This window comes from Carcharodon carcharias, chromosome 4 (genome assembly GCF_017639515.1).
Source record: "Carcharodon carcharias isolate sCarCar2 chromosome 4, sCarCar2.pri, whole genome shotgun sequence".
Lineage (NCBI taxonomy): Eukaryota > Metazoa > Chordata > Chondrichthyes > Lamniformes > Lamnidae > Carcharodon > Carcharodon carcharias.
Genome location: NC_054470.1, coordinates 134,480,869 through 134,506,042, shown reverse-complemented (window position 1 = coordinate 134,506,042; position 25,174 = coordinate 134,480,869). Strand labels below are relative to the sequence as shown.

Genomic DNA, 25,174 nt, shown 5'->3' with positions numbered 1-25,174 from the left:
TTAAATTTGCAATTAACAGAGGCTCTAGTCTATAATGTACAACATAGGCTGGAAGTTTACAGCCCCTCACACTGTGGGATCTTCCGGTCCCACTAATATGAATGGAGATTTCAATGGCTTACCAGCCTCGCCCAAGGGGGAACCCACCGTGATGGGGGTGCTGGTGGGGTGGTGGGGGGTGTGCGAAGGAGGCTGGAAAAATCCAGCCGTAGCTTCCATATAGACCCACTGATGTATGCAAAAATCCGTGTCATTCTTTGTTGCATGTTTTGTTTCAATTTATCAAGTGTTGAAAGTTTAGAATCTTGGTAATTAGGGCCTTGCATTGTAGCAATGCACAGAAAACAATACATTGTCTTTTGCTGGTATCTATCTAGTCTCAACTTTATCAAGAGCTGTGTGACTATAATTCAATCCTTATCAATGATTCAAAATTTTAAAATACACCTTAATTACACTTAAATGCACAACTAAGTTGCAGTACTATTCAATCTACCGTTTGAAAACAAAAGTACAGAATTTTTATCTTGGTGTCATGTTTATTAGAATATATATGTTACTATGAATATCACATAAATTTGTAAAATCCTCATCTTAACCTGTTAAAGTGGTTTTGCAGACACAGTTATCCACATGAAAACAAAAGCAGATTAAAGGTTAAGGACTTCCTGCTTTCATTCAGTCTTTCGTAAAATCTAATGTAATGTATCACCTCTAATCTATTGCCAAGTACATTTCATCTAAATACAATTAGAAAGCAAGGATTATTATACACTAAAACTCTAAATCCAGATAAAATAGGCAAACATTAATTATAATGAAATGTAGCAAATTATTAGTTTCATGAATTATGAAATTCTAGCTAAGTGTTGATTTTATATGTTTTATTCTGCCATCAGTACACCGTGAACCACAATGGTTCTGGATTTGTGCTCAAATATATTTCTTTTCAATCCTTCATTCCATCATGTAAATTGCACAATGATGTGGATTTAAGTGCAATGCTATTTTGACTATGGTTTCTCTGAGAAATGTCCTATTGTGCAATGAATTAAAGGAATATTTCCTTGCGTTTTCTTTTTCAATCAGAAGATTTAATTTAAAAAATAAAATAATTGATAAGAGTCACAGAATCATAAATTTATAGCACTGAATTAGGCTATTTGGCCCTTCATGCCTGTGTCAGCTGACAAGTCACCATCCAGCTTAATCCCACTTTCTAGCTCTTGGTCCGTAGCTTTGCAGGTTACGACACTACAAGAATATATCTTGTAGAGATACAAGAATAAATATTTTTAAATGCTACGAAGGTTTCTGCCTTTACCATCCTTTCAGGCAGTGAGTTTCAGATCCCTGGAACAGCCTCAGTGAAAATATTTTCCATCCAATTTCCCCTCTAAACCTTTTACCTCTCACCCTAAATCTATATCCCTGGTTATGGACTCCTCAATCAGAGGAATAGTGCTTTCCAATTACATGTATTTTATACTTAAATTAGATCTCCCCTCTACTTCAAAAGAAAACAGCCCATCAAATCTGTCCTTGAAACTAAAATTCTCCAGTCCTGGCAATATCCTTGTAAATATAGTGGAATCACTATGACATAGTGAACGGAACAGCTCTTACATTCAATGTCTCAGCTAATAAAGGCAAATATCCTATATGCTTTTTTGACACATGGGCATGCACCCCAATTGCCTTTGTCTGGAGTCACAGCCTAAAGGTTTTTATAACAATGAAACTTTAATTCCAGAATTTTATTGAATTCAAATCCCACCAGCTGTCATGGTGGGATTTGAACCTGGGTCCCCAGAGCCCAGAGGCTCTGGAATACTGGTCCAGTGACAATACCACTATGCACCACTTCCCCTACCACTTCATGGTGGTAGAGTTTGTAGCTTTAGAAGGTGTTGAAGTAGACATAGTGAGTTGCTGCAGTGCATATTGGAGATGGTACACAATGCTGCCACTGTGCATCAATTGAGGGAATGAATGTTCAAGGTGGTGAACGGGGTGCTGATTAAGCAGGCATTTTTGTCCTGGATGGTGCTGAGCTTCATGAGTGTTGTTTGAACTGAATCAAGTCATCCTGGCAATTTACTTCATCACACACCTGACTTGTGCCATGTAGAGGGTGCACAGGCTTTTGGAAATCAAGAGTTACTCACTGTGGAATTCCTAGCATCTGATCTGCTCTTTCAGCCACAATGTTTATATTGATGATCCAGTTCAGTTTCTGATCAATGGTAACTATAGTATTCTTGGTCTTGTTGTACTAACCCAGAATATTTAAACTCTGCTGAAGTGAGGAAAACCCCAACGGGAGAATCGTCCCAGGTTTGCACCGAGTGTGGTAGCGGGTGGGAAAAAGGATGTTTTGTCTACAATGACAGGTTTTCGCCATATCATCCCAATACCCAGCGCGTCCCGCCTCATTAATAATGCATTTCTGGGAAACATGCCTGATCAGTGATGGGGTGGCCTCTGAATCGCCCACCCTCACCTCAGACCTTTAGTAATCCGGGTGCCATATTTAAAGTGCACCCCTTCACACAGCTAGCTCTCTCTAAAGGATCGGAAGCTGCTGCAAAGTCATGGCTGCCAAAGAGAGGAAACATGCTGCCCCCAAATTTAGTGATGCCTCCCTCAGGCACCTATTAGATGCAGTGGAGGCCCACTGTAAAGTCCTCTACCCCGCTCTAGGCGAAGGCCAGCAAGCAAGGTTACCAATCCAGCATAGGAGGCATTGGCAGCGGTGGTCAGTGCCAATGCCCTGCAAAAAGAGGGCAGCCACCATTGCCAAAAGAGGATGAATGATCTCCTCCATTCCACCAGGGTAAGTCACTCTCATCACTCTCAACTTACACACTCACAAACCCACCACACATGCACAGGGATCTCATTCACGGCCAGTTCAAGGGACATCACCATTCACTCTCTCACATGCATCTTCATCTGCCCTGTGGATCGGTCCTCATCTCATCCATGGCACCATTCACCACCGACATATGCCAGGCATCTTTCTCATCTGGCCTGGCAGGCATCCTGCTTACACTCTCTCCATCTGTCTTCATGCAAGACAAGCTGGCACACAACAAAAAGGAGAGGTTTCAGACTGGTGAAATAATATCTGACATCACGGTCCTCACAGACTTTGAAAATAGAGTAATCTAGCTGGTCGGCGATGATCTGGAACGTTCCTGTGATGATGGTGAGGTCAGCGGTGCTCAAGTGAGGATCCAGCTGTGCAACATCCATCAGACAACCATGCTATGAGTGAGTTCCCCTGTTCCACAGTCCCCTGCCATGCACTAATTATCTCTCCTTGCTTTCGCAGGCACATCTGAGAAGCCGCTGATGGGGTCCACGAGCCAGTTCCTCGACTCAAGCCCCGAAGACACCTTGTAACGCCCTAATTGAAGACACATCAAACGCTCACCCACACCCTCCACTAGCGCAGTGACACACACCTCGGTGGGACCTCAGTGACCACATTGCACTGTCTGATCCACAGCAGACAGCGACAGGGACTTTTCAGGTTACTGGCACTCGCATGACTGCTAGAGGCCAAGAATCTCCTGAGTTCGAGTCAGATGAGGGGCCTCTGGACTCGGTCATACCTCAGTTGCTGGAGCTGCAGGAAGGGTTGTCCACTGCACTCATCAGATTGCAAGGCATGATGAAAGAGCCTGTTCACCTTCAGTCCAAGGTGATAACATCGGCATGCCAACGCACCGAGGTCAACACCGGCAGGATGGCAGCCTCCATGGAGACCTTGGTCCAGGACATTGGTCCTGCATTGCTGTGCGTGCTGATGCCATAGTTGGCCTCCAACACTGTCAATGCTAGAGGGGTGTGAGGTAGCTCGATCTCCCTCCAGCTTCCCTTTCTCCTCAAGGAGTCAGCCAGGGGCCATTGGGCACCCATAGGGAGGAGGAGGGAGGAGAATCAGCAGGTTTCCCCCTCCTACGCCCCCACCCTCATGGCCATCCACACAGGTGACTCCAGGAGTGTCTGAATCCCCTCTTCCTGTGACCCCAGCAGTTCCAGCTCCACAGGCCAAGAACGGTGCCACTGTCACACAGCAGGATTCTGAAAGCAGGCCGGGCCCCCCCCAGGTCTCAGCCCTCCAGAGGACACCGGGCAAGGTCACCATAGACAGAATGTTGCAGTCAGCAGGCTGCCTCCGCCTCCACCTCCACTGTGGACGTTGGAGGAGCACCAAGGCGTAGCGGCAGGGATAAGAAGATGTAGCTGCACACCCTGGGCACAGATGTTAATCACTTGTACATACTGTTCACTATTGTAAACAAACTCCCAAGAATGTCTCCTTGCTATGTCTCCTTGTTCTGATGAGCAGTGTTCGTGTCATTTAGATGTGAAACCTTGGATCTTGCACAAGATAAAGGCAGTTGTCTCAGTCCAGAACCTCTTCCCTCTGCTCTGTGCAGCCTTCAGACAAAAGTGATGGTCCAGCCTCACACTCAATGGACACATTACTATGCTGTACCTCGATGGTGCTGGTCATTGCTGCCAGAATGTTGTGGGCAGGCACCTCAGAGTTCCATCATTCTCTCTGTGTGCTCTCAGCACCTTTGAGGTGGGGCTGGCCCCCCATATCTTCAGCATCTGTAAATCGTGTGATCAGCTGCTTTTAAAGGTTCATGGCTGTGATCCTGTCAGCATCCTCCATGAACCTTGCGGCTATGAGGGCCTCCCGAGTGCACCTGCTTCGTCTGGCAGTGCGATGGCCTCATTGCCGCATCCTCGCCTTTGAGGACCTCATCATTGTCACCCCTTCAACATCCTCCTCATCGGAGAATATGTGCAGTTCCTCCATCTCCTCCTCAACTAGGTCCACTCCCCACTGCAGCACCAGGTTGTGGGTCATGCAGTAAGCGACGATGATGTGTGACACCCTCTGGGGAGTGTATTGCAGTGCTCCGCCAGACCTGTCCGGCACCAGAACCTCATTTTCAAAATGCATATCACCGAAGTCTGAGTTGTGGTATAAGTCCCGGTGTATCGTCGCTCTGCTGCAGTCTGAGGCCACCACATGGGTGTCATCAGCCCCATCCTCTATGGGTAGTCCTTGTCCTCAAGAAGTGAATGCTGCAGCCTCTCTGGGCCCTGTTAGTTGTCAGGGACTTAAGACCTACTGAGGATCTAGGAGTTATAGACGCTCCCTGGGAATCGTGCGCAGGCCTGTAAGATATGTTTGTGATGGTCGCAGATCAGCTGAACATTCAGTGAGTGGAAGCCCTTGCATTTGACATAGTTGACTGCTTGTTGCTATGGAGACCTAAGCGCCACGTGAGTGCAGTCGATGGCAATCTGCACGCGTGGAAAACCTGAGATCTGCGCAAATCCCAGCATATTTGACTGATCACGGGCGAAATGCACAAGGTTCTGTGCCTTTGCGAGGATGGCATCCGTGACCACCTGGATACATTTGTACATGGAGGCTTGTGAGATCCCACACAGGTCACCTGTGGAGCCCTGGATGTAGCAACTGTCATAAAAATTGATCTTTGCGGTCAATTTCACGGCCATTGGCAGTGGATGCCCTCCATGTTCCTGTGGTTCCAAATCCTACAGCAAATGACATACGTGATGGACTAGTTCCCAGGACATGCGGAGTCTTCGGCAACACTGGTTCTCGGTCACCTGAAGGAATGACAGGTGCTGTCTATAGATGCCAGGTCTAGCGAGACCCCTACAAGTGACGGCTCTCTGTGGATCTTCAGCTGCATGCACAGCAGGCCCTGCTGCCCCTTCATCTTGAGGGAGGTGCTCCTCCCTTTGCCGAGCTAGGCGACTCTGTCGCTCTCTTCTCCTTCTCTGCTCCCTGTAAGCTATGAGGCATACTGCTAAATCACCAGGCTCCATGATCCTGATGTTATCCTCCTGCAGGATCAAAGAGAGAGACACGTGGGTTAGCATGGATGCACTAAGACTCTCTCTTGGTTAAGTCTGAAGGCCCTTTCACGCGTGCAGGAGAGTGCGGCCAGCAGGCGGGTGGCCGTGTGCAGTCCGCTCATTGGCTGTCTGAAACCCCACCTACCTCCGCCGTACTCCACTTGACTGATTGGCATCCACTTCGGCCATTGGACTGCATGCTGTGCTCTCAGCTCAGGCGTAGACATTCTCCTAACCCACACTGCAAGTCTTCACTGTTAGCTTGAACGATAATCAATATTAGTCCAAACCTTAATAAAGACATTGTAAGGGGCTGTGAGTGCCTTCATCAGTGACTGCAAATTGGCCACAATTCGCAAAGGGATTGTACAACTTGCCCAGTTGGCCAGTTGCTCTGCTGCCCCCTAAAACGCACATTTGCAGCCTGCACCCGAGGGGTGAAAAGTTCTGGAGCACTTGGTGGCACTTTCATGCTTTGTGTTGCTTGAGTGGATAGAAAAGCTTCAGAGGCCCAACTCCAAGCATGTCAATGAACAGTTGCAGCTGCGGAAGAATGCTCACTTTTGATAAGCCTTTCCAAGCACATGGCTGCTTCCCTCACTCCAATCCCTACCAGCCCCCCGCCCCCCGGCATGTGCTTGAGTATTTCCTTCAGTCTGTCTGTGCTGCCTTGTTCCCCCAAACCCCACCTCCGCCATGTGCTTGAGTACTTCCTTCAGTCTGTGCTGCCTCGTCCTCCACCCACCCCCACACCCCTGGTCTGACCCTCACTGGAGCCCTTGCCCAGCACCGCACTGAAACTCAGCCAGGGGAAAATGACTTGCCTGTGACCCCGTGAATGCACGGTGCCACTTTCTTGATGTCCTACGGGTGATCCTTGCAAGTGTTGCACAAGGTTGTGTGCACTCACCTCCAAGGTCCCCTTGAAGTTCAGGTTGGCAGGTGCACGCCTTTTAAAGGTAGTCATGAAGCACGCCGTTCTGAATTTATGCCATTGTGGGTGGTAACTTTGACATGGGTGGATGATTCCGGTGAGCAGGGTTTATAATTAATTGCAAATGTACTGAAATGATGTTCCCAACATGCGGTGCTGGGAAACATGACCTGTCATTGAAGGGTGGAGCGGGCGATCGCAAACTGATTTCATGACAGTGTAAATCCTCTTTTTGGCCTTCTTGCCATATTGTGTCTCCTCACCCCATCCGCCATGACGCCCAACGCCAACGGGACTGGAAAATTCTGGCCTAACTTTATTGAGAGACGTCTTACCGTGGCTTCATCTTGCCATGAGGTCTGCAAGAGAGAGTAAGATCACTTCCTGTGATGTGTATACTGTGTTTCTTTAGCATAGTTAGAATTAACCCCTTACACTACAGTAACCATCAGGATGTTGATGGTTCTCAGATTCAGCACTGGTACTGCCGTTGAAACTCAAAGGGAGCCGGTTACATTTACACTTGTTGGAAGTGGTGAATGCCTGATACTTCTGTGGCGCAAATTTTAATTGCCACTTATCAGTTTAAGCCTGAATATTATCCAGCTCTTGCTGCATGCTTCAAAATTTGAGGAGTCATGTTTGCAACTGAATTGTGGAATCATCAACAAACATCCTCACTTCTGACCTGATGATGGGAGGAAGGTCATTGTTGAAGCAGTTGAGGATGGTTTGGCCAAGGACACTACTCTGAGGGACTCCTGCAGTGATGTCCTGGGGCTGAGATAATTGGCCTCCAACAATTGCAAACATCTTCCTTTGTGCTAGGTGTAACTCCAAACAGTGGAGAGTTTTCCACCTGATAGCCATTGACTGACTACATTTTTGCAAGTGCTCCTTGATGTCAAACTTGGTCAAACACTGCCATGATGTCCTTGGCAGTCACCCTCACTCCCCTCAGGAGTGCTGCACTTTTGCCCATGTTTAACCTGATGCTATCAGATCTGGGGTTAATGGTGAGGACTCCCAGGGCCACTCCCTCCCGAATATATACCACTGTGCTGCCACCTTGGTGGGTCTCTCCTGTTGGTGGTACAGGACATACCCAGGTATGCTGATGGAGGAGTATGGGATATTGGCTGTAAGGTTTGTTTTGGTGATTGTGACTATGACAGACTATTGTTTGACAAGGCTGTTGGACTGCTCGGACAATTTTGGCCCAAGTGCCTAGATGTCAATGAGGAGGAATCTGCATGGTCAACTGCATAGGGTGTACCTTTGTCGTTTCCAGTGCCTAGGACAATACTAGGTGGGGTGTCCTACTTTATTCTTTTTCAACTTGTCTGTAGTGGTTTGATATAACTGAGTGGCTTGCTAAGGTATTCCAGAGAGCAGTTAAGAGTCAATCCCACTGCTCTGGGCCTGGAGTCACACGTAGGCCAGACCGGGTTAGGATGGTGGATTTCCTTCCCTAAAGGATATCAGAGAACCAGATGAGTTTTTATGACAATCTGAAAGTTTTATGATCAGCGTTATTGAGACTAGGTTTCTATTCCAGATTTTATTAACTAAATTTAAATTCAACCACCTGCCATGGTGAGAATTGAACTTATGTATCCAGAGCATTAGACTGGATCTCTGGCTTACTATTAACAGTACCACTACCCTACCATTCCTGCGATGTTATAGGCATTGTTACAGTCAGGGTTGCTGGTTGTGGTACCAATTCAACTTTGGCTAAAAACTGAGAATTTCTATCAATTTTTGATGTAAGAAAATGACAAACTGCCACAGTATAGCGGAAGTTGCCTTTAACTTGCTTGGATCTTGTTCACAGGCAGTCATCATTGAGATTTGGAGATAGGCTACATCCTTGTAGCCCAATTCTCTGACCTACACTCCTGTGATTCCTCACAGAATCATTCCTTGCGTGCAGGACAAACCATCATGGATATTCATCATTTTCCTCAGATTATAGATCTTGGTAAGCTTTATGCTCTCTGCCCTTATTCTTATCAATAAATAATCACTGAATAGCATCTGGGCTAATAATTGCTTTCAGTATTGGTGTTGGCAGTTGGTGCTGTGGTGAATATTCCTCTGTGGCTGAATCCTCAGGAACACAGGATTCTCCATATCTGTGAAGGGAACAGATGGAATATTATTAGTAACTAAGCTCACTCATCTATGTAGCAATTAGATTTTCATTCCTTTAGCCATGAAGTGTGCGACATCTGTGTGTGTGTGTGTGTGTGTGTGTTTGCATGTGTGCGTGCGTGTATGTTTGTGTGTGTGCAGACAGTACACAAGTTGGAAACATTATACGATTAATATAATGTATACCTGGTGGTCCGTGAACCTCTTTAACCTCCTGAGCACCATTGCCTTCCAGAGCATCCTTCCTACTACATATGCAACGTACTGCTTATCTGCTGTCAGAAAAGTTACCAAGAATGGTACACCATTAATTTCATTCCTTGTCTTTCCACGCAATGAAGCAATAATAAAGGTTTTGAGTAAAAGTCATTAACAGCAAAGAAGGAGGCCATCCATCCTAGTAAGTCCATGCCAGCTCTCCCACTCTCCCGCTTGATCCTCAAAGGTTTTTTTTCTTCAAGAGCCCATTAATTTTCTTTTTGAAATCATTGATTGTTTCTGCATCCACCACCCTTGTTAAGAGAGGCTAATGCGTGACGCATGACTATTTCCTTAATTCCTTTGCCTTATCTTGATGCAGTTTCTCCTTTTCAAATCACAAAAGATTTTCTGGAGACTTCTTCCAAGACCCACACAGCCGTCAACCTCAAGATGAACTATACAGTGACAACTATTTGGGTTACATCTCCAGCAGAAAATATTTACTCTTTTTTTCAAAGTAAAAGTTTCTAATCAGGATTTCACTGTCTCAGCTCATATTACAAGCTTCCTTATATTTTTCTTGTGCCACTTTGAAAGTTTATCATACTCCACTACTGGATGAATATTTGTCATTTATATTGGTTAAGTGGCAACTTATCTGCTTGAAAAATTGGAAGTCACCGTTATTATAAGTTGGTTTCCTTTTGTTCCTATCTACAGTTTTGTATTGCATAACATTGCAGAAAATGGCACATATCTGCCATTCTGGTTGTTAAAATCACTGTAAGGGTAGCGAGTGAAACCTTTATTCGTAAAAAATAAAGAAATTATGTCCCAAGTATACACTTTCAAAGCATCGAAAACATTTTCATGTACCTGTCCAATGGATCAACTATGTGCCATATCACAAGCTTTGTTGGACAATAAGGCAGTGCAAAAGTTATAAATGTGGCTTTAAAAATATCCCAAGCTAATCAAGTTTTCCATTTCAAAGGAACTATTCTATTCTGACATACTTTTCTTCGAGAGCAAGGGCAATAATTCCTGCGGCCAATGGGGCTGACGCTGAGGTGCCAGTGTGAGTCTCAGTGCAGTCATTGTGAAGATCAGCACTTGTCTGAAAAATGAAAAGAAACAAGATTGTCAGTATTACCATGTAAGCTGTGTAGTGACGTGTTACTAAATCATGTTGCATTTTAAATAAATTTATGATATGCATATGCTGGAATATATTGACAAATTTATAAAATTTGAATGGACTGTAAATTCTCAAACACATAAATACTGTTGTTTTCAAAAATGAATTTTTATTTATTTCTTGATAGATTACATTTTTATCAGGGACTGAGTCTTGAGCTCCAGGACTGTCAGGAGCAGGGAACATAAGAACATAGGAACAGGAGAAGACCATTTAATCCATCAAGTCTGCTCCATCATCCAATACGATCATCACTGATCGAACACTTCAATGCCTTTTACCCATACTATCCGCATAACCCTTTACATTATTGTTAATGTGAAATCTAAAGCTTAAACATACTCAATGACTGAGCTTCCACAAGCCTCTGGGGTAGAGAATCCAAAGATTTACAACCCTCTCAGTAAAGGAATTTCCTCTCATGTCAGTCCAAACTGGCTTCCCCCTTATTTTGAAATTGTGTCCCCTGATTCTAGACTCCCTAACCAGGGGAAACATTTTACCTACATCTACCCTGTCTATTCCTTTAAGTATTTTGTAGGTGTCAATGAGATCACCTCTCATTCTTCGAAACTCTAGAGAATACAGGCCCAGTTTCCCCAACCTCTCTTCAAAAGACAGTCCCGCCGACCCTGGAACAAGCCTAGTGAAACTTCGTTGCTCTATGGCTATAATATCTTTCTGAGGTAAGGGGACCAAAACTGCACACAGTACTCCAGGTGCAGTCTAACCAAGCTTCTATACAATTGAAGCAAGACTTCACTACTCCTATACTCAAATCCTCTTGCCTCCTCATTTCCATTATGCTAAGAGGTGATCTGTAACTATGAACTGCCATTGCCTCTTCAATAACATTTTTGGAGTTGATGAAAAAATAGACAGAGACCAATGAACTGTGGTGTAAACTTGTTGGTATAATTGTGCATCTTCTAAAATCTTAATTTTCTATATTAAAAAAAACTCATGTACAATTACTTCTGCTGGAATAGGTAAAACATTTCAATAGATAAAAACAAAAAACTGCAGATGCTGGAAATCCAAAACAAAAACAGAAATACCTGGAAAAACTCAGCAGGTCTGGCAGCATCGGCGGAGAAGAACAAAGTTGACGTTTCGAGTCCTCATGACCCTTCAACAGAACTAAGTAGAAATAGGAAAGAGGTGAAATATAAGCTGGTTTAAGGGGGATGGGGGTGGGGAAGAAGGAGGGGGGGGGAGTTTGTTGGGACAAGCAAGCAGTTATAGAAGGAGATAACCAAAAGATGTCTCAGACAAAAGAACAAAGAGGTGTTGAAGGTGGTGATATTATCTAAAAGGATGTGCTAATTAAGATTGGAGAGCAGGACAAGCAAGGTAGCTCTAGTGGGGGTGGGGTGAAATAAACCATGGATGGAATACATTTAAAAATAATTGAAATAGGTGGGAAAAGAAAAATCTATATAAATTATTGGAAAAAACAAAAGGGAGGGGGAAGAAACAGAAAGGGGGTGGGGATGGAGGAGGGAGTTCAAGATCTAAAGTTGTTGAATTCAATATTCAGTCCAGAAGGCTGTAAAGTGCCTAGTCGGAAGATGAGATACTGTTCCTCCAGTTTGCGTTGAGCTTCACTGGAACAATGCAGCAAGCCAAGGACAGACATGTGGGCATGAGAGGAGGGTGGAGTGTTAAAATGGCCAGCGACAGGGAGGTCTGGGTAATGCTTGAGGACAGACCGAAAATATTCTGCAAAGCGGTCACCCAGTCTGCGTTTGGTCTCTCCAATATAGAGGAAACCGCATTGGGAGCAACGATTACAGTAGACTTAGGTTAGGGGAAATGCAAGTGAAATGCTGCTTCACTTGAAAGGAGTGTTTGGGCCCTTGGACGGTGAGGAGAGAGCAAGTAAAGGGGCAGGTGTTACATATTTTGCGTTTGCATGGGGAGGTGCCGTAGTTGGGGGTTGAGGAGTAGGGGGTGATGGAGGAGTGGACCAGGATGTCACGGATGGAACGATCCCTACAGAATGCCGCCGGGATGGGGGGTGAAGGGAAGATGTATTTGGTGATGGCATCATGCTGGAGTTGGCGGAAATGGTGGAGGATGATCCTTTGAATGCGGAGGCTGGTGGGGTGATAAGTGAGCACAAGGGGGACCTTATCATGTTTCTGGGAGGGAGGAGAAGGCATGAGGGCGGATGCACGGGAGATGGGCCAGACACGGTTGAGGGCCCTGTGAACTACCGTGGGTGGAAAACCTCGGTTAAGGAAGAAGGAGGACATGTCAGAGGAACTGTTTTTGAAGGTAACATCATCAGAACAGATGCGACGGAGGCGAAGGAACTGAGAGAATGGGATGGAGTCCTTACAGGAAGCGGGGTGTGAGGAGCTGTAGTCGAGGTAGCTGTGGGAGTCGGTAGGCTTGTAATGGATATTGGTGGACAGTCTATCACCAGAAATTGAGACAGAGAGGTCAAGGAAGGGAAGGTAAGTGTCAGAGATGGAACATGTGAAAATGATGGAGGGGTGGAAATTGGAAGCAAAATTAATAAATTTTTCCAGGTCCCGACGAGAGCATGAAGCAGCATCAAAGTAATCATCGATGTACTGGAGAAAGAGTTGTGGGAGGGGGCCGAAGTAGGACTGGAACAAGGAATGTTCCACATACCCTATAAAGAGACAGGCATAGCTGGGGCACATGCGGGTACCCATAGCCACACCTTTTATTTGGAGGAAGTGAGAGGAGTTAAAGGAGAAATTGTTCAGTCTGAGAACAAGTTCAGCCAGACGGAGGAGAGTAGTGGTGGATGGGGATTGTTCGGGCCTTTGTTCAAGGAAGAAGCTGAGAGCCCTCAGACCATCCTGGTGGAGGATGGAGGTGTAGAGGGATTGGACGCCCATGGTGAAGAGGAGGCGGTTGGGTCAGCCTGTTCCTGCCCCACGGAACTCATTTCTCGTTATCTTGATTCCCTTCTCTCTCCCCTTGTCCAGTCCCTTCCCGCCTACATCCATGATTCCTCTGACACCTTACGTCACAACAACAATTTCCAGTTCCCTGGCCCCAACCGCCTCCTCTTCACCATGGACATCCAATCCCTCTACACCTCCATCCTCCACTGGGATGGTCTGAGTGCTCTCAGCTTCTTCCTCGAACAGAGGCCCGAACAATCCCCATCCACCACTACTCTCCTCCATCTAGCTGAACTTGTTCTCACTCTGAACAATTTCTCCTTTAACTCCTCTCACTTCCTCCAAATAAAAGGTGTGGCTATGGGTATCCGCATGGGCCCCAGCTATGCCTGTCTCTTTATGGGGTAAGTGGAACATTCCTTGTTCCAGTCCTAATCCGGCCCCCTCCCACAACTCTTTCTCCGGTACATCGATGATTACTTCGGTGCTGTTTCATGCTCTCGTCGGGACCTGGAAAAATTTATTAATTTTGCTTCCAATCTCCACCCCTCCATCATTTTCACATGGTCCATCTCTGACACTTCCCTTCCCTTCCTTGACTTCTCTGTCTCAATCTCTGGTGATAGACTGTCCACCAATATCCATTACAAGCCTACCAACTCCCACACTACCTCGATTACAGCTCCTCACACCCCGCTTCCTGTAAGGGCTCCATCCCATTCTCTCAGTTCCTTCGCCTTTGCCGCATCTGTTCTGATGATGCTACCTTCAAAAACAGTTCCTCTGACATGTCCTCCTTCTTCCTTAACCGAGGTTTTCCACGCACGGTAGTTCACAAGGCCCTCAACCGTGTTTCGCCCATCTCCCGCGCATCCACCCTCACGCCTTCTCCTCCCTCCCAGAAACATGATAAGGTCCCCCTTGTGCTCACTTATCACCACACTAGCCTCCGCATTCAAAGGATCATCCTCCACCATTTCCGCCAACTCCAGCATGATGCCACCACCAAACACATCTTCCCTTCACCCCCCCCCTCCCGGTGGTATTCTGTAGGGATCATTCCATCCGTGACATCCTGGTCCACTCCTCCATCACCCACCTACGGCACCTCCCCATGCAAAATATGCAACACCTGCCCCTTCACTTGCTCTCTCCTCACCGTCCAAGGGCCCAAACACTCCTTTCAAGTGAAGCAGCATTTCACTTGCATTTCCCCAACTTAGTCTACTGCATTCATTGCTCCCAATGCGGTTTCCTCTATATTGGAGAGACCAAACGCAGACTGGGTGACCGCTTTGCAGAATATTTTCGGTCTGTCCTCAAGCATTACCCAGACCTCCCTGTCGCTGGCCATTTTAACACTCCACCCTCCTCTCATGCCCACATGTCTGTCCTTGGCTTGCTGCATTGTTCCAGTGAAGCTCAATGCAAACTGGAGGAACAGTATCTCATCTTCCGACTAGGCACTTCACAGCCTTCCGGACTGAATATTGAATTCAACAACTTTAGATCTTGAACTCCCTCCTCCATCCCCACCTCCTTTCCGTTTTTTCCCCTTCCCTTTTGTTTTTTCCAATAATTTATATAGATTTTTCTTTTCCCACCTATTTCCATTCTTTTTAAATGTATTCCACCCGTGGTTTATTTCACCCCACCCCCACTAGAGCTACTTTGCTCGTCCTGCTCTCCAATCTTAATTAGCACATTCTTTTAGATAATATCAACACCTTCAACACCTCTTTGTTCTTTTGTCTGAGACATCTTTTGGTCATCTCCTTCTATCACTGCTTGCTTGTCCCAACAACCCCCTCCCTTTTTCCCCCCTCCCCTTCTCCCCCCCCACCACCACCGCCCCGCACCCCCCACCCCCCCCCCACCTCCCCCGTCACCCCTTAAACCAGGTTATATTTCATCCCTTTCCTATTTCTACTTAGTTCTGTTGAAGGGTCATGAGGACTGGAAACGTCAACTTTGTTCTTCTCTGCCGTGCTGCCAGACCTGCTGAGTTTTTCCAGGTATTTCTGTTTTTGTTTTAAAACATTTCAACGTTGGGATCTGTTTATAATGGGCAATGAGCAGTCCAGAGTCTGCCTCCAGTACTCCAGCAGCATTGTAACCTCATGGGCCTCACTTAAAATCATTTTGAACTCTTTGTGAGCCCAGTATTCTTAAACTGTCTCGTGAGGTGTTTGGGTAAGGAGTACGCCTTGGACTTCTGGCTTGATAGTATGGGTCAGCAGCCAATGTTCATCAGTGCTAGAAGCACAACAATCATTTATCAACTCCATTGAACGTATTTACATGACATCATTACATTGCAATTCACTCTTAAGTAGCTTCAACTTAACTTCTAAGAGTATCTATATATCTGAATTTTTTTTAAGAAAAGCTTATTAAAACCTTAGATGCCAATGTGAGAAAATGAAACATTTCTGACATCAAGCCTCCACTCATAACATCAAATATTCCCACTTCAGATTCAGCATGGTCAAATGGATAACTCACTTTGGAAAGGCATTTTTTACGCAAGCCGACTTTTGTGTCCCTTCTGGATATGAGTATTAAGGATAGTAGTATAAGTGTAGAAGTGCTAAATAAAGAACAGTTTTGTGCTGCAGATACATTTCTATGAGAGATTATCCAAAGCTATTTCAGCAGCTGTAAACAGGAATATTTTGATCCATTTCCTTGGATTGGATTGGAACTGAGGTCCCATGGTAAAATAACTTAGGGGTGCAACTTCCACTTTAGGTGCAATTGGCAATCAGGTCACAAATTGAATGCAGAATTGCACTAGTTTTCTGTATTGAATTTTTATTCTAGTTTCTGCTCACATTGATTTGCATATCAACAAAAGCAAAATCTTGCATAAATCAGCACAATGTAACCGTGTTTTAGAATGTAATTTTTAAATGGTTTTCTTGCATTAAAAAATATTCCTTGACATATTTAAGAGCAGTTTTGTTAATACTGCTGAAACTAGCTTTATCACAAACAATAAGCACTTTTAATCAGGATATCTAGTCCACCACCTTTTAATTTATCCTTTCATGGTATGTGGACATCACTGGCAAGGCGAGCATTTGTTGCCCATCCCTAATTGCCCTTGAACTGAGTGACATCTGGCCATTTCAGAGGGCAGGTAAGAGCCAACCACATTACGGTGGTTCTGGAGTCACATGTAGACCAGCAAAGGTAAGGATGACAGATTTCCTTCCCTAAAGGAACCAGTTGTATTTTACATCAATCAATGATAGTTTCACGTTCAATTGCTGAAACTGGATTTCAATTCCAGATTTTTGTTAATTGAATTTAAATTCCACCAGCTGCTATGGTGGGCCAAGGCATCTGGATTACTAGTTCCAGTGACATTACCACTATGCCACCGTCTCCCACAAATAACTCCCGCAATAACTTAATTTTAAATAACTGAAAATGATTTTAACAAACTAAAAGAAACATTTATGGTTTCATTGGTGTACAAAGTTGGTTTCTCGGTAAATTAAATATTTGTAATATTTAGAAGCTTTTATAAAGTTTCCATTACTGCCCTTATGCCAAACAAAACCAACTTAATTCTAAGAGTCTCCTCGAAGGCCAGCAAATGAGCACAATGAGCAGAAACTTGCCATGGTGATTAATTTAAACTGGGGCGGAGTTTAATGAGGGCAGTGGGGTGGCCCAGCGTCCTCCACCAAAACTGGCAGCAACCAGCCAATCCAATCTTTGGGAGCCTTGAGGGAATGAAGTCCCTAATTGGCAGTGAGAACCCTGACACCAGGGCCCTCAGCTCCAGTGGGGATATTTAATTGCTGCACTTCCCCCAGTAAGGCAGCAATCCCAATCCCAAGAGATGTTTTTTATTCATTCATGGGATGTGGGCTTCACTGGCTGGGCCAGCATTTATTGTCCATCCCTAGTTGCCCTTGAGAAGGTGGTGGTGAGCTATCTTCTTGAACCGCTGCAATCCATGTGGTGTAGGTACACCCACAGTGCTGTTAGGGAGGGAGTTCCAGGATTTTTACCCAGCGACGGTGAAGCAACAGTGATATATTTCCAAGTCAAGATGGTGAGTGACTGGGAGGAGAACTTCCAGTTGGTGGTGTTCCCATCTATCTGCTGCCCTTGTCCTTCCAGGTGGTAGTGGTCATGGGTTTGGAAGGTGCTGTTGAAGGAACCTTGGTGAATCCCTGCAGTGAATTTGTAGATGGTACACATTACTGCTACTGTGCATCAGTGGTGGAGGGAGTGAATGTTTGTGAATGGGGTGCCCATCAAGCGGACTGCTTTCTCCTGGATGGTGTCCAGCTTCTTCTGTGTTGTTGAAGCTGCACTCGTCCAGGCAAGTGGGGAGTATTCCATCACACTCCTGACTTGTGCCTTGTAGATGATGGACAGGTTTTGGGGAGTCAGGAAATGAGTTACTCACCGCAGCATTCCTAGCCTCTGACCGGCTCTTGTAGCCACAGTATTTATATGGCCAATCAGTGTCTGGCAGATCTTCATTACCGGCATGTGACACCAGGAGCAAAGACTGCTGCCAGTTAGACACTTGGGTTTTCACCAGGATTTAGTGTGTGATCCCCAGAGAAAGGTAAGTGACGGCAAGATGAGGGGGTCACCAGCGAAGGGAGGGGGTTGGAAGAAAGGGCAGGGGGTGGCTCTCAGCAGACCCCACTTCCCAATGCTGGGTCTCTTGATCAGGCACTGAGTTCCTGCAAATGAGGAATGTCCCCACCACTAGGCCATAAGCAAATAAATAGAGTTTCCTGGATGGTGTTCCAACATGGTGCGTCACCAACCCTCCACTGGCTGAATAACAGCAGTGGCAAGAAGAGGCCCTTAAATGGGGATTAATTTCCCACTTAAGGGCTTCAATTGATATCCGGGTGGGAAGACTGCCTTCCTGCCCTGGACTCAATCAGGGAGAAGCAAGGAGGCGGTGGGGTCCCCATCCCGCACCCTCTTGCCTGACCAAATGGCCCACCCACCTCAGAACTCACCTCAGGGCGGGGGGGGAGGGGAGGGGTATTAAATTCTGCCCTCGGTGTGTGGCTAGTTTTGAAGACAGAGCCAATTTTCAAAGCATATTTTTAAAATGTAGTAACTATGGTTTTATTTATTGTGTAATGTATCTTTAAGAATAATACGTGTTGGGAAAGGTCACTTGATCTGTAGTAACCAATAAGACAATAATGTGGGCTACCTCAGGAGACAGTGCAGAGGTAGAATATATTGAGTTCATTGTAAATAAACTTAATGTTTCCACTCAAGAAGTGTCTGCAGATCAACTCTATTACCAATAGTACAACTCGGCTACCCTACAACAAACTGATGATGTGGATAAAACATGACTGAACAGAGGAAATCAAGTTAGAAAGCATTCAGCACTGTACCTCAACCAGTGATTGCAAGTGACAAACTCCCTTAGAAGTGAAGAAGTGCTCCTCTCTCAAAATTCTGCAGTTTGGGAGAATTGATCCTTTTGAACCAGCTCAGGCAATTGGTCTCAATAAATAGAACTCCTCACGTTCTTTTGTCAAATGAACAAGATTACTGGGGAAGAAGAGAGGCGAGTGATCCTCTTGAGTATGTGTGGGAGCAAAAGCTATGGTTTGATTCAAATTTTGATGGCACCCAGTGCCCCAGATTCGAAGAATTTTGATGAATTGGTGGACTTCATGAAGGGTCACTTTCAACTCAAGCCCTCAGTCATGATGCAGATGTTCAGGTTTAATTTGCAAAATGGAGTCTGGGCTGAGACAACTGCATGCTATGTGGCAAATTTGAAGCAGCTAACGGAACATTGTGAATTTGGTATAACTCTGCATGCAATTGTCTCAACCGGGACATTATTTCACGAATTAAACCTGAACCTCTGCATTGTGGCTGAGGGCTTGAGATTGTTTAGTGTGCGCTGTGAAAGAGGACACTATTCAAAAAAGATTATTGTCTAAAGGGAATCTGGATTTCAAGAAGGCGCTAGAGATAGGACTGGCCATGGAAAGCACTGCAATTGATTCACCAGCAATACAGGGTGCGCAAAATGGTCCTGTCCTCCACATCGGACAGGAAACCTCAACTGAAAAGGAGGCAAGAAAGCATGTTTCTGCCGAGAAGTGGGAAACAGCCCTTGTTAGACGAAGAACAAAAAAATAACTTAGAGTTTGAAGAATGCTTTTAATAGAGATGGAAACAATCAGACTTTTAGTGATTGGCAGTTTAAAAAAATCGAATGCTACTGTTTTCAGAGAAATTGACATATAATGAGGCAGTTCAAGGAAAGACTCAAGCAGGTTTATAAATAAAAGAAGAAGCCCAATGAAATCTACAATGTAGAAAAGAGTGAAACAACAAATTCTGACATTTACTCTCTGTTTAATCTGAAGGTTGGGAAGACAGAACCAATATCTGTCACAGTGAAAGTAAATGGCAAACCTGTTAGAATGGAAGTGGACACGGGAGCTTCCACTACCATAATTGGGGAACATACTTACAGATATTTTAATTATGGTGATCATCAATTAAGTTTGGAATGAACAGCTGCCAAGCTAAAAACTTATACAGGTGAAGACCATTCAAGTAAAAAGCATAAGCAGAGTAACTGTCCATTATGGAAGCCAATCGGCAAAGCTACCAGTGTTAGTATTGAGGGACTGAGGACCAAGCCTCCTCGAGCGAAATTAGCTAAGGGATCAACCTTGATTGGTCACTGAGATTCCAAAAGGAAGCTGGAAGCATTCCTGTTTTGAAAAAGTAGTGTGTAAGGATTCAACAACCTCAAGAAATACCAAAACCTGGAAGAACAGCAGAAAGAGTTCAAAGAGACCCTGTTTGATGACAGAGTTTGAGACGTGGTGAGCAACCTTAGAAGGGAAAAAGAAAACCTGCTGAAAGACCTTCACATGTTACAAGATTCCTTCAGGTCAAAGTTTGTAACTCTGGAAAAGTACAAAGAGAAACAGAAAGAATTCAACACTTCTCTAAACAAGCTGAAGAATGAGTTGGCAGAGAAGACACAACAATGCTCAATTTTCCAGGGGGCAGCTAACAAATACAAAAAAGAGATGGAAGAGGTGAAGAATCAGCTAAATGAAGGCAAAGAGGCTTTGGAAGCAAAAGCAACAGAATTTTCCAAGAAGCAGACAGATCATGAAATTTTGGGAAACTCAGCCACTGAGCTCAGACAAGCTGAGCTTGCATGTGAGAGAAGTCTGGCCAATAGTGAAGTCAAAAAGCAGGCCGAGATTGAAGTCTGCATTAGAAAGAAGGCTGCACATAGAAAGAAGATATGGAAACACTAATGGGGCTTTAATTCTGGCAGCATACAAATACACTTTCGTACATAGGCCTGGCAATCAAATCACAAACATCAATACTCTTAGTCATTTGCCTTCACAAGAAAATGATGAGCACATCCCAATTCCACAAGAACTTGTTTTACTGTTAAATTTCTTAGATTCCTCACCGGTATGTGCCCAACAGATCAGAGACTGGACAAGGCAGGATCCTGTCCTATCTCAAGTGCAAGAACAAATGCTGCATGGTTGGTCACAGGAGCCCGTACCTGATGAAGTGAAATCGTACTTCAACAGAAGACATGAAATAACCAGCCAGGATGCCATCTTATTGTGGGGAGCATGAGCGATAGTTCCTCCAAAGGGAAGGGAGCCACTTTTAGTTGAACTACACAGTGCCTATCCAGGAATTTCCCAAATGCAGGCTGTAGCATGCAGCTATCCATGGTGGCCTGGGATGGATGGCGAAATACAGAGTTTACAAACACACTGTGTGCAATGTCAGCAACTGAAAAAGTTGCCAGTGACAGCTCCATTATACACGTGGGAGTGGCCAGGTAGACCTTGGGTGCGTTTACACATTGACTACTTTGGACCTTTCCTGGGAACGATGATTCTGCTTATTGTCGATGCCCATTCGAAATGGTTGGACCTATATGAGGTGAAGTCACCAATGTCAGGTGCTACAATTGAGAAACTGTGTCAGACATTTGCTATTCATGGACAACCAGAAGTAGTTATTTCTGATAACAGCACGACATTTACATATGCTGAGTTTCAACGGTTTATCACCCTCAACAGTATCACTCATGTAAAAATTGTACCGTACCATCCTTCCTCAAACAGTCTGGCCAAAAGGGCGGTTCAAATGTTCAAGGCAGGGATGAAAAAGCTAACTGGTGATTCCTTGGCAACCAAGCTAGCACGCTTTCTTTTTCATTACAGGACTACCCCTCACACAACAACAGATGTCACACCTGCAGAGTTATTGTTGAAATGCTGTCTCAGGATAAGATTGAGCTTAATAGTGCTAAATTTAGAGGGGAAGGTGGAAAGGAGTCAGGGAAGCCAGAAAACTGTGCACAGCTGACATAGTCGCATGAGGGAATTTACCATGGGAGAGCCGGTGTTAGGGGAAAATTAAAAATGCTAAAAGAGAACACTGTAAGAATTTACTGAAGAGCATTTAAAATCTCCAGGCAGACATGGCTGCTAAGCTTATTAAGAGTTGATGATTACCAGATGAACATTGAACAGCATTGAGAGTCAGGCTGAAGACACAATGAGGACATAACATAGATTATGTGTACTCCCCTCTCACATAGGGAAGGGGCAGATGGTTTTAGCTTAGATTTGGGAAGACGTATAATGGACAAAGAGGGGGCTTTGATGAAACACAAGCAGTCTTGAGTTGTGAGAACCAAGGTCTTTGTGTATGTGTTTTAATTTTGATTGGATAATATAATTATGTATAAACCCTTTAGAATAATTGGTTAGCAAAATCACATGTTTATACTCAATAGGATAGTTTTAACATGGTACCTGTGTGTCGGTTACCGATTGGATGTATTCAAATGTACTCAAGTGTATTATGATAAGAAAAAGTACAAAAGTAATGAAATGTAATCAATCTGGGAGCTGGTGTGGCACCCTTGCATATGCTTGAATAAAACCGGTTAAAGGAAGCCTGAGTCCCTGTGGTCACTATGATCGGGGATTGTAATTTCTCCTCTTCAACTGGCCTATGTGGTAGTTGCTGGATAAGAGGGAATACCGTCTTCACTGGTACACATGAAAAACTTCGGGGAAGGACCAAAGTGGTTACCAGGCGAAATAAGTGTGGACGTGGAATGCCGGATCATCCGTAAACATGTGGACCATTTAAGGAAGAGACAGGCAAATCATCAAGATATGGTTCCATCAGTGACCATGACTGGGTCTCCGTGTCCTGTTAAAGATATTCAACCCAGGACTGCCATGTCTGATGTTCCTGTAAGAGTTGAGGATACAGAACTGCAAGTGCCCACTGAAGCACCTGATGTTCAGGCAGCTCTGGAATAGGAGATTCCTGACAAATAATCTGAAGTTGTAGAGCTGCTATGTTCCACACATACCAGGAAGTTACCTGAAAGACTGAACTTGGAAATTCCCTACCCTGTGTAAATATTATGTTGTCTTGAAAAATATGTACTTGTAAATATAATATGTATAGCTAAGTTAAAGGGGGAGGAATGTAGTAATTTTGGTTTTATTTATTTTGTAATGTACTTTTAAGAATAATACTTATTAGGAAAGATGACATGAACTGTAACCAATAGGAGAGTAGTGCGGGCTATGTCACTATGTCAGGAGACAATGTAGAGATAGAGTTGGAGTTGAAAGCACACGTGTAGCTGCTGCTGAGTATATTGTAAATAAACTTAATGTTTCCAATCAAGAAGCATATGCAGATTAACTCTATTACTAATAGTACAACTTGGCCACCCTACAACATTAAACCAGTGTAAAATATTACGGAATTCAATTGCGCTGAATAAAATTTGCACTTGAAATTCCTCAATCCTTTGCGTTGGCTTGGCCAATTTTGGGTATAATACGCTGGAAAAGTCAGCAGCCTAGCAGAAACTCTACCCCATAAATCTATTGCACTACAGAGAGAGGATTCTGACTACACAAAGACACATAGATCTTACAAAACAGAAACAGGTCATTCCTGTTGGTGTTTACTCTCCTCTTGAATAAATAGTCCTAATGAGATATGCTCACCCTGTTCTCATAACCTTTCAACCCCCTTTTGTGTCATCCATCTATTCAATCTAGCCTTGAATGTTGATATATTTTCTACTTCAATCACTAGCTATGGAAATAAATTCCACAGCCTCAGAACTGTCCAGAAGGAAGTTTCTCCTGATCTCCATTCCAAATCTCTTAAATTTAATTTTGCATCTATGGCCCTTCTTTACAAAGCTCTCCAATTTTGGAAACAATTTGCTTCTATTTACCCTGTCCCATCCTTTCCTCGTTTTAAACTCCTGTCATATTACCTCCCAATTTGCATTATTGCAATGACAAGAAGTTCTAATTTTTCAAGTCTATCTTCATGGGGTGAAATTTTATTCCAGGAATGGGAACTTGTGTGGGGATCAGAACTGGGTCCTGACCCTGCTGGCATTTCCCAGACACATCCACTGCTATTTTTAATGGAATGGCCAATTAAAGTCCTGGGAATGGGCTTGCCATTGGGAGGCGCTCCAGCACTAACCATCAGCAGCCCGATCAGCTGAGGTGGAAGCTGTTGATCTAAAGATGCAGACAGAGAGAGAGAAGGCCATGTAAATGTTTTTATATTTTTAAAACCATCGTAGCCACCTGGTCATGATCTCCACAGGATGGTCAGCAGTCACAGCTATGGCCCAGCAGCCATTATGGGTGTGGGGATGTCCCTTCCGTGTTAAAGGGCACCTCCTCGACTTTCCAACCTCAGCCCACCACGTTAACCTGGCATGTTTCCAGCCAATGTGAGCTGTTTGCGTGCTGACTGAAAATCCCAGTTGAAACGGGAACAGGGCCTTTAATAATCTTTCTTACATTAATTAAGTCTGAAGTGGGTACCTGGCATTTTCCAGCAGGCTGCTGTTCGTGACCTGACCCAGTGTCTCTGAGAAAGGCTTGGGGTTGGTATTATGGCACCACACTAACATGATGGCTGACACCACAGGCCCACCTATCCCCAAACCTGACCCTCTTTGAAAAATATCAGGAAGAATTCCAATGAATCTGCCCATTACTCTCTCTAAAATCTTAATATCCTTCTTACAGTGCTCCAACTGAAGTCTTAATAAGGTTTAATTGAACTCATTATTACTTCTTGTCTTTTATATTCCATATATCTTTTGATAAAATCTAGAGTTCCATCACTGGACTTCAACTTCTGAGAGTTTCTATGTGACTTAATCATGTTGCCTGATAACTGTCATAATGTAAAACACAGACTTCATACCAGTACCAGAGTGAATCAAATGAGTATTTCTGGATTTATGTATTTGTAGATTTTGTTCAATCGCAACACAATAAATGAGGAGGAAGCCTCCAGTATCAGATACTTACAATTCTTTGATCTGTGTAGTCCCCACTGCTGTAAGCTGTAGCCAGGGTTGAAGAACATTTTTCTGCATACCACGGAGACAGCCCTTGCTGTGATGCACTGCTTATAGATACTGTATAGATGCTATCTGTGTACCCATCACAGTCACAGTTATCACCTTGACGACCACCGTTCCCAGATGCCCAGACAAAAACAGACCCTTTTCCTCCTCTACCCTGAAAATATATAATTTTAGAGTGAATATCATTAGAAAGAAGCACATTATATCATTGAACCAGAATAACGTATGGTGTTGAAGGAGGCCATTTGGCCCATCATCTGTATGTTGTTGCTTTACTACAGCAATCCATATTAATCCAAATACCATGCTGTCTCCCAATAGCCTTATATTTTCCTGTACTGCAAATATATACCCAATTTTCCCTTGAAAAGTGAAAGGCAACTAATAGAAGAATCTCCACCGCAACCATTCCCTCT

General features: G+C 44.4%; 1 protein-coding gene across 1 annotated transcript in view; it reads right to left on the bottom strand.

Moving 5' to 3' along the window:
- Positions 1–25,174, bottom strand: part of pcsk1 (proprotein convertase subtilisin/kexin type 1) — a 130,307-nt gene that overhangs the window by 32,499 nt on the left and 72,634 nt on the right. The window contains exons 8-9 of the mRNA XM_041187073.1: positions 24,700–24,912; positions 10,228–10,328 (exon numbers count right to left, since the gene is read on the bottom strand). Of these exons, the coding sequence (XP_041043007.1) occupies positions 10,228–10,328; positions 24,700–24,912 (314 nt within the window). The remainder of the gene's footprint in view (positions 1–10,227; positions 10,329–24,699; positions 24,913–25,174) is intronic.